The sequence below is a fragment of the Brienomyrus brachyistius genome, chromosome 19, assembly GCF_023856365.1.
Source record: "Brienomyrus brachyistius isolate T26 chromosome 19, BBRACH_0.4, whole genome shotgun sequence".
NCBI lineage: Eukaryota > Metazoa > Chordata > Actinopteri > Osteoglossiformes > Mormyridae > Brienomyrus > Brienomyrus brachyistius.
The window spans coordinates 17,270,760-17,281,386 of NC_064551.1; the positions used below are offsets into that span (position 1 = coordinate 17,270,760).

A 10,627-nucleotide genomic window follows, 5' to 3' on the forward strand; every position below is an offset into this window, starting at 1 on the left:
CAGAAAACAGGTTAATTCAATGTAGTGTAATATATAACGTGTTTTTTCCATCAGTGCTTGTCCACTCGGGCATAGCCCGTCCCATAATGCACTTCGACAGGGGGCCAGCAAACAACACAGGATGTGTACACTTGTACTCTCTGGGAGAAAATCATTTAGAGAAAAATGAATAACCTGTAGATGAAGCTGAATCAACCCTAATAACCCGAGCTAGTCCGAGTGGCCATGCTGCCCATTTATTTAGAATAGAATAGAATAGAATAGAATAAACCTTTATTATCCCACGAATGAGAAATTTAGGTGTTACAGAGCTCTTGCACAAAAACGTAATATAGAACAATAGGAGCAGGTAGATACACAAAGATATAAATACAAATGTACAAAAGTTTTGGAAATAAATAAAGATGTACAGAGATATGTACAAAATGTACAGAGATATGTACACAAGTGCGGGGGTGGGGTGGGGTGTGAATGATCCTGGTTACAGCATGTGATATGTCAGTTAAACATATATGAGTAAAAAATACTCACGCTAAACTGTTATAATGTCTGACAGCCGCTGGTAAGAATGACCTGCGGTAGCGCTCCTTCCTACACTGTGGGTGTAGAAGTCTATTGCTGAATGAGCTGCTCAGAGCTCGTACAGTCTCATGCAGGGGGTGGGAGGTGTTGTCCATAATGGATGTTAGCTTAGACCGCATCCTCTCATCCCCAACCTGCTCGATGGATTTCAGTGGGCAGCCCAGGACAGAGCTGGCCCTCTTCACCAGTTTGTCCAATTTCCCCCTGTTCCTCTCTGCAATTCCACCACACCAGCAGACCACAGCATAAAAGATAGCAGATGCTACCACAGTGTCATAGAAGGACCTTAAGAGAGTCCTGTTCACCCCAAAGGATCTTAGCCGCCTAAGCAGGTGAAGACGACTTAGACCCTTTTTGTAAACTGCCTCAGTGTTTGTAGACCAGTCCAGTTTGTTGTTTAGGTGAACACCCAGGAATTTGTACTCCTTCACCGTTTCAATGTCCAGACCCTGGATGTTCACCGGTGTAGTAGGAGAAGACTTCTTGCTGAAGTCAATCACCAGTTCCTTCGTCTTGCTGGCATTAATATGAAGATGGTTCAGTTCACACCAGCTGACAAAGCGATCGATGACCCCCCTGTATTCCAGCTCGTTCCCCTCTGACACCCGACCAACAATGGCAGTGTCGTCTGAAAACTTCTGTAGATGGCAAGTGTCCGTGTTGTAATTGAAGTCCGCAGTGTATAGGGTGAAGAGAAAAGGGGCGAGTACTGTTCCTTGTGGGGCCCCCGTGCTACAGACTACCACCTCAGACACACAGTCCCGGAGTCTCACATACTGGGGTCTCCTGGTGAGGTAGTCCGTAATCCACGCAGACAACTGATGGTCCACTCCCGCTCCCTCTAACTTCCCCCTCAGCACTGAGGGCCGGATTGTATTGAAGGCACTTGAGAAGTCAAAGAACATGACTCTCACAGTGCTCCTAGCCGTCTCTAGGTGAGAGAAGGCCCGATGCAGCAGGTAGATGACAGCGTCATCCACCCCGATGTTCGGCTGGTAGGCAAATTGCAGCGGGTCCAGATCCCTCCTGACTAGCGGGCGAAGGTGGTGAAGTACAATCCTCTCCATGGTCTTCATCAGGTGTGAAGTCAGGGCAACAGGTCTGAAGTGGTTCAGCTCCTTGGGGTGCGTTGTCTTTGGGACCGGCACCACGCAGGACGTCTTCCACAGAACGGGGACCCTCTCCAGACTGAGACTGAGGTTAAAGATGTATGTGATGACCTGGCACAGTTGACCTGCGCAGTCCCTCAACAGTCTGGAGCTGATTCCATCTGGACCTGCGGCCTTCCTGGTTTTCATCTTCATCAGCTGACTCCGCACCTGGTCAGTTGTGATGGAGAGGCCACAGTGTAGGTTGTGGGTGGGTGACTCCTGCTGAACGGCATGGGGGGGAGGGGCAGTAAGGCCGTTGGGGGACAAAGGGGGCAGATGGGGTGCCGCCAATATCCCCGGTGCTGTGACTACTGTGGGGGGTTGCAGGGAGGTGTGAAGGAGGTGTGATAAGCTCTGGTGGATAGGGGGGGGTTGGGCTACTGAGTCAAACCTGTTAAAGAACTGGTTCAATCTATTAGCCCAATCCTGGTCGCCAGACTCCGGATCCCCTCCACTCGCCTTGCTCCGTCCGGTGATGATATTAAGTCCCTTCCACACCCCTCTTGTGTTGCTCTGCTGGAGCTGCTCCTCCAGCTTCCTCTTGTATCTGTTCTTTCCCCGCCTTATCTCTCTCCTTAGCTCCTTCTGGACTCTCCTAATTTCCTCTCGATCTCCGGATCTGAAAGCCCTCCTTTTTTGCTCCAGCAGAGTCCTCAGGTCTGGAGTCAGCCATGGTTTGTTGTTGGAGTAACACCGTACTTTCCTAGTCGGTACAGTGTTATCCATGCAGAAGGTGATATAATCTTTAAGTTATTAATCAGAAATAGTACGATAGTGTGTTCATGTGTATTTGTACCTTGTGCGTGTGTATTTGTACCTTGTGCGTGTGTATTTGTACCTTGCAGTGAAGCTGCAGACTGTGTGTTAGGCCTGCTCCTCTTATCAAAAATCTAGGAGTACCACCTGACCCCTCATTAAATTCTGATCAGCATACCAAGTCCCTCAGCCACACTGGATTCTAACACCTCTGTAATATTGCTGACCTTTAGTCATTTCTCACTTGAATGCGCAAACTCTGGTTCACACTTTCATCATGTCCTGTATTGACTATTGCAATTCCCTTCTCATTGGCCTTCCTGCTGCATCTTTACAAAAGCTATTTATTCAGAACTCTGCTGCTAGAGTTCTCACCCTTAACAATTGCTTCGCTCACATCGCCCCCATTCTCTCACAGTTACACTGGTTACCAGTTCTGTTCCATATCAATTTCAAAATCTTGCTGCTCACCTTCAAAACACTACACGACCTCACACCCCCTTACCTCAGGGTTCTCCGGACCGCTTACTCTCCCCCTTGCTCACTCCTGTTGTCTAGCTGTAATCTGCTCCTTGTCAGCAGCATGCCTCTCACTGTGGGTGGCCGGCAGAGATGGGAAATGCAGGTACAGTGAGTAAAAGTCCAGACCAAGATTTTATTTCAACCAACCAGCTGAGTATAAAGAGTCACAGTCAAGGAGTACAACTGGTTGGTTGAAACAAAATCTTGGTGTGAATTTTTCCTCTTCTGGACCTGAACTATACACCTTTTGTGGTAGGTTATTCAATGCCATTACTCCCAAATTCTGGAATTCTCTACTCGACCTCTCAGTTACTATTCTTCATTCTCTACTTTTAAATCTGACTTAAATATCTTCCTGTTTAATTAACATTTCTTTATTAAACTGCTTAGTTGCTTTTTTCCCTCTTCCTTATAAAGTGACCTTGGGTTTGCGAAATGCACTATAGAAATGTAAATCTATAGCATGCGCAGTGCCTGGCCCTGCGCATGATACATACAATTTAAAATGATTTAAAGGTGAAAAAATAAAATGCACGTAATTATAAGTACTTAAATGAAAACTTGATATTTATCTAGTATCTAAAGTAATTCTTGGGCTTGTAAGGTGGGGTAGCTCAGATGGAGACGCAGACCTATAACCTTAAATCCTTCTACAAAACTGTGAACCGCAGTTTTGCGACACAGCTGAGGGATGCGGAAGCTTAGACGCGTAATGGGCCGCTGACTGTGGTAACTTCGGGGAGGGAGGAGCCCCCTCCAGTGAATAAAGGCAGAGGCGGACAGTCCGGTGGGGGTGCGGAGCCTCGTAACTCGCTGAAAAATAACTTTAAAAGACTTTAGTTGGAATGGAAATGAACGAATCTGATTTTTAATCTTTATTTTTTTTAACCGTCGGTAAGTAAACTTCATATCAGCCTATGAGCAACATGATGTTGTGCAATATGCGTCTCTGTGTTTATTTTATATTTACGATTTTAACAAACGTGACAGTGCAGGATTTGCCATTTATTCCGTGTCTTTCCGCCGCAGGTCACTGCCCTCCCCCCGACTCCGTACCGTCACCTGTGTGAGATTAGCTGTCGGTTTGTAGGTGAATGTTTTACTGCGCGATTAGGAGGAATAGAAAAACAGTTTGCTGGCGATGTAACGAATTAATGCGAGACAGAGAATCAGCGCGGATAGTTTCAGGAGAACCGACGCTGTGCAGGATCCAAGCCCCCGTGCCCCCCCCGATTAAAACCGCCCCAGGGTTGCTAAATGAGTTTGACATGTAACCGTAAATGTTAATGTCCATTGTGGTAGATTATACCGTGTATGTGTGTTTTATTTAAATACACGCACACGCGCACACATACATCCGCAGGAGATATTTTTGAAGTGAGGGACCAAGGTGACCAAGTTTACCCAGCCATGCTTGATGAGGCATTTGGCGTGATTTGGGATAGTGGTTTTATACACAAAACATTTTGATTGACACTAGCCAACATACATGCACTGTTATCTTGTTGTCTGGTATGGAGTTAGCAACCAACCATAAATGGCTTATTGGACATTAGCCTAAACAACAGCCGTCTCCATAATGTGTTGCAGGTTTAAATGTACTGAGCCCCAGTGTACTGTGATATTACACATTATGTGAGCACACTTTCATAGATTAATTGCTTTAACAGGCATAATGTCATATTAGGTCAAATTTAGACGATGTCGTTAGCTTTGTTGCAGTAACATAAAATGGCCTACTTGATATATCGGAAAAATTACTTTGATGATCACGTCAGTTAAATTAAATTTGCCTACTTGCATTGCTTGTTATTTGGGGAAAAACAAAACTGTGATAGACATTTATTCTTTTCAGTATTACAAACTGCTTTGTGACCACAACTTGGGATATTGTTCAGGCCCTAAAACCTGCAATGGTGAAACACAAGCAGAAGTCAGCACAACTGGGGCAAATATAGATGTTTTTGAATAAGATAGAAATCATTAAGTTACTTATCCTTCGTTAAATGGGTAGGTTGTCGTGGAAGTGGAAAATTATACAAGCAGCCTGATACATGGACATTACTGTGTCCAGCTACAAATGGAGTTCAAGGGAGACAGAGAGAACGCATGTGTACAGGCATTGGTGTGTGTGTGTGTGTGTGTGTGTGTGGACACCCTGCAGGAACCACATCCTGTGTCTAGCGCATGATAGTCAACCCTCGTTGATTTAAAACATTTAAATATCCAACTCTGTTCATTAAGCATAATTTTCATTGTCAATGTTTTGATATTTTTTCATTCAAAAGTAGGGCAGGTGGTGGATCGGGGGGGGGCATGTATAACTGGGGTGTGTCCCCAGCTCCTCACCATCTGCACCCTACAGGGGGTGGTCAAATAACAGATATGAGGAACACTGCATGCAAAGGGATAGTATTGTTGAAGTAACTGAATCACAATTACAAATGCAGTCAGAAATGCGAGTCATTTGGCTGAATGCCAATTAGCAGCTTGTCTGTCATCTCTGAAAGAGGCCAGACACTCAGTACTGCGATATGTGAGTTTTCAAAGCAACACAAGGCAGTCATGAGCTCCAAAGAGGCCAAGGAGTCAGTCTCCAAACTGCAGGTTCACCTATTATAAAAACACACAATTATTTACAGGGTTATGAGGAAGGTTATAAAAGCTCATGAGTGCTGATACCGAACAGAAATAAGTGCATTAGACCAAAGACACCCAAAGTACAGCCTCCGAATTGGGCACAGGGCTGAATCAGCACCTCAGTGACCCAGCCGAGGCACAAAGACTCCCGAGCTTTAGTAAGGGCCACAGAACTCGGGGCCCCTGAGCGATGGCTGGGATTTATATCTGGGGAATCCTCAATATTAATTAGCTACTCATATTGTGGATTAAAATTATCAAAGGGGGGGGGGGTCTGTAATGGGAGGGACAGCCATCATCAGGTCAGAGGATTGCTCTACATGGTTGTATAACAGCTGATAAATATAAGGCCATTTCCACCTTATGCTACAATATTCCACTATGCTCAGCTCAGGACTTGTATGGCGATATTCCAGGAACAGAAGCTGTTATGAAGGCAAAGGATGGCGTTCTTTATTAAGACGTGGGTGTTAATGTATTATCAGTCGAGTGCTTTACTTTGTCCACTCGTCTACTTATATATGCCAGATATCTTCAGCACCATTTTCTTTGGGGAAGCAAAAGATGTAAGAAGTTTCTTTAAAACCAAATTAAGCAGAAGTCCAGTGACACTACACTTACTGCATGTAGTAAGACAATAATGGGATGGCTTTTTAAAAACTGTCACTACATTTGGGGTATTTTTAATATCTATTGTGCTTGGATACAACGTGATGGATTTTTTGTTTGTTACTTTTCAGGAACACAATGTGGAGCCACTGGGTTCTTGCTCTTGTAATCTGTCTCATGGAAAAGGAGTGTGTTTGGGGCTGTTTGATTAATGGACGGTGGGCATTCTGTGTCGGCGAATCACTGTATCACATTCCACTGTTGCCCGCCACCGTTACTGCAGTCGATCTGAGTGTGAATTATATAAGCGAACTCAATGAAACATCCCTGCTTGGATTGGAAGGGCTTGAAAGACTGCACATTGGGTCACAGAAGACAAACATACTTAAAGTTAGGGCAGGTACTTTTAGAAGATTGTCCAGTTTGAAATTTCTCGATTTAGGAGACAACAAGCTGCTTGTTCTTGAACCTCATGCTTTTATGGGATTGTCGCAACTCCAGTACTTGGATTTAATGCACAATGGTCTAAATGAGTCCATTTTAGAAGATGAGTACCTTCAGCCATTGCTATCCTTAGAATCACTCAACCTCTTTGGAAATGAAATACATAAAATCCAACCCGGTCTGTTTTTCCAAAATATGAGGAAACTGAAAATAGTAGATCTATCTTTGAACAGGGTCGGTAGCATCTGTGAACAGGATTTACGTGGATTTCAAGACAAACACTTTCAGTTGCTTAAACTGTCAAGCCTGCAGCTGAATGACGTGAGTCTGCCCAATTTTGATTGGAGGAGATGTGGGAACCCATTGCGAAGCATGTCTTTCACTGAGTTGGACTTCTCATCAAATGGAATGGCTGTTGAAAATGCACGTTTATTTTTTAGCGCTATTGCAGGCACTAAAATTGATAATCTCATTCTTTCCTCAAATACCATGGGCAGGTCTTTCGGATATCAGAATTTCAATGATCCAAACAATGAAACATTTTCAGGACTTAATGAAAGCTCTGTTAAGAGCTTGGATTTATCTAGAAATTCAATTTTTTCCCTGGAATTTTCAGTATTTCATGCTTTTGGAGAGGCTGAGAGGATCACGTTTGCCAATAATAAAATTAACCAGATTCAAAGAGATGCATTTCTTGGACTTGAAAATTTACAGCACCTCAACCTCTCTTACAACCTGATGGGTGAGATCTACGACTATACATTTGACAATCTGCCTGGTCTTATTCAATTGGATTTATCATACAACCATATTGGTGCATTTGCATACAAATCGTTTAAAGGGCTGGTCAGCTTGCGTATCTTAAATCTCACGGGAAACATGGTTGATACTCTCTTCATACTTGCACCAATCTCTAGCCTGCAGTTCATTAGTTTAGCCGATAATAAATTAACATCCTTATATGGTCTTTCTGATTTCTCCAAAAATTCCTTAGTAATAGACTTGGAACAAAACCGACTGAGGAGACTGAGTGATTTGTATTCCATCCTTAACACAATTCCTTATGTTCAGATTGTCCTGTTGGGTTCCAACATGCTGTCATCATGTAACCCCGAGCAGCCGATGCAGACGGAAAATAATTTGCTGTTCCTTGACCTTCAGAACAATGCATTACAGACTATTTGGGAACAAGGTACCTGCATAGATGTCTTTCACACTTTTGATAAGCTTTTATATCTCTACTTAAACCACAATTTACTCCGATCTCTCCCAAGCAGAGTTTTCGAAGGACTGACCTCCTTGCGGGTGATGAACCTGTCTTTCAACCTCTTAACATACCTCCCGCAGAACGCGTTTCCAAAAAACCTAAAGTCCCTCGATCTCTCCCACAATATCCTGAGCTCTCCTGACCCACGCAGCTTCCAGTCCGTCATTTTTCTCGACCTCGGTATGAATCGGTTTATCTGTGACTGCAATTTGGTGGACTTCTTAATGTGGATAAATCACACAAATGTGACATTTCTGAGTCCTAAGGAAAAACTGATATGTGAATATCCCAAAGAATTATTGGGATATAGCATCGTTGACTTAAACGCAGATTCATGTGAGGATGATGAGGAAGAGAGGATGTCAGAAATAAGGTTTTGCTTATTTGTGGGATTCTGTACAGTTCTGATATCCTCCATCATGTCAACTATCATATACACTCATTGCCGTGGCGAGCTCTTCGCTGTCTTCAAGAAGGTGACAACCAGGGTTCTGGAGGGCCGTCAGAAGACCCCAGCACAGGATGGGTCCAAGTACGACGTCTATCTATGCTTCAGCAACAATGACTTCAAGTGGGTGGAGACTGCGCTACTGAAGACGCTCGATTCTCAGTTTTCAGATCGCAATCCCTTTCGCTGTTGTTTTGAAGCCCGAGATTTTATTCCGGGAGAAGATTACATATCGAGCATACGAGACGCGATCTGGTACAGCAAGAAGACAGTCTGCGTTGTGTCTAAGGAATTCCTGAAGGACGGCTGGTGCATAGAGGCTTTTAAACTGGCTGAAAGCCGAATGCTGCAGGAGCTGAGGGACGTTCTAATAATGATCATCGTTGGAAGCATCCCGCCATTCAAGTTAATGAAACACGAGACCATTAGGACGTTTATCCAAAAAAAGGTGTATTTAGAATGGCCTGAAGATATCCAAGACATCGAATGGTTTTACGATAAGCTAATAGCAAGGATTTTAAAAGAGGAAAAGGTGAAGAGGACCAACACTGCTGAATTTCAGAATATCAGCTTTATTCGAGTGTGATTTGTTTGTAGATTGAGATTTGATGCTGTCAGACCTTTATTTTGCTTTTACACACTCATGTCCCCTCTGCCTACATGCTTTTTTGTGTTTCCTGAATGACAGCTGTACAGTGAAATTTCCATCACTGACATTTTTCTGCACAGTGTCTCTCCCTAAAATTAAATTTCAAGTCTTTGGCTCAGATTAAGTTAGTTACAGCAGCAGCGTTTTTGTACAGACTGTTATACATAACATGTTTTCAAGACTTGTACACCGATCAGCCATAACAATAAAACCACTGGGTGCCATTATACGTTAGTCAAGTGAACATTCAGTTCTTGAAGATTATGTGTTGAAAAGCAGGGAAAATGGGCAAGTATAAGGATCTGAGCTTTTACAAGAAATTGTGATGGATAGATGACTGGGTCAAGGCATCTCCACGTGGATGTTACATGGTACATGGTACGTGTCAGAGTACCTTAACACTGCTGCAGACCAAGTACAGCCCTTCATGGCAATGGTATTCCCCAATGGAAGTGGCCTCTATCAGCAGGGTAATGCACCCTGCCACGCTGAAAATGCTGTGCAGTAATGGTTTGAGGATCATGGAAAAGACTTCAAGGTGTTGACCTGGCCATCAAATTCTCCAGATCTTAGTCCAAACAAACATCTGTGGGATGTGCTGGACAAACAAGTCCGATCCATGGAGGCCCCACCTCACAACAGGACCAAAGGATCTGCTGGTAACGTCTTGGTGCCAGATTCCACAGGACACCTTCAGAGGTCTGCTGGAGTCCATGGCCAGATGGATCAGAGCTGTTTTGGCATCAGCCAACCAACACAATGTTAGGCAGGTAGTTTTAATATTAGGGCTGATTGATGTGTATTTTATAATGTGTAGCACGGCAGACTATCCCGAAAGCCGGCGGTCGGACTGTGAAGGAACCGGCGGCTTTGGAACAATGTTGCATCACACACAAATGTTAAATGATATCTACAAGCCATGTTATTACTTATGATGGGTGCATCTATTATTAAATATTTTAAAATAGCCATTTTAGTAATTCTGTTGACTCTGAGCAGGATAAACAGTTTGGATGTTGGATGGATGGATGGATGATAGGCAGACCTGACACACTTTGTATAATAGCTGTGATGCGGGAAAATGGTGCTGGAGCTGATCACAGATGGCAGTGAGTCAGCTCACAGAGACGAAGGCCACAGGCTGTTGACATGGTGCTCAGAGAACAACCTGGCACTAAACAGGGACAAGACCAAAGAGCTATTTATCCATTTTGACTTTGCACATGTGGAACAATATGTACAAAATAGCCAAGTATTACACGCAGTGTGTCGTTGGCTCCGTTTGTGGAGATGTCAGCCCAATCTCGTTGTTACTGTACACAACAGCACAAAGTCATTGTGATAAGATTTTATTTCATGAAAGCAGTCATATGTCCTTCTTACACTTACGCAAATCAGCCTAACTGATGGGTACCAACCACCGATGGTGAAAGCAAACGTGCAACGTTTCCACCGCCGCCTGCAGCATCATTATCAGACACGAAAATATTACTTCGTAAAGATTTTACAACACACCATAAAACAGTTTTAAACTTTATAGGTCCGATCATTTCACAACA

General features: G+C 43.7%; 1 protein-coding gene across 1 annotated transcript; it reads left to right on the forward strand.

Moving 5' to 3' along the window:
* The first annotated feature begins 3,761 nt into the window (after nt 1-3,761).
* On the forward strand, nt 3,762-10,026 carry LOC125714906 (toll-like receptor 5). The gene is made up of 2 exons (XM_048985981.1): nt 3,762-3,905; nt 6,392-10,026. Exon 2 carries the CDS (start codon nt 6,399-6,401, stop codon nt 9,003-9,005), a length of 2,607 nt encoding a protein of 868 aa, XP_048841938.1. The 5' UTR covers nt 3,762-3,905; nt 6,392-6,398; the 3' UTR covers nt 9,006-10,026.
* Nucleotides 10,027-10,627: the final 601 nt, after the last annotated feature.

Bases quoted from the DNA above. Each gene is read 5' to 3' on its own strand.
- LOC125714906 (XM_048985981.1), top strand. From the start codon at position 6,399: ATGTGGAGCCACTGGGTTCTTGCTCTTGTAATCTGTCTCATGGAAAAG.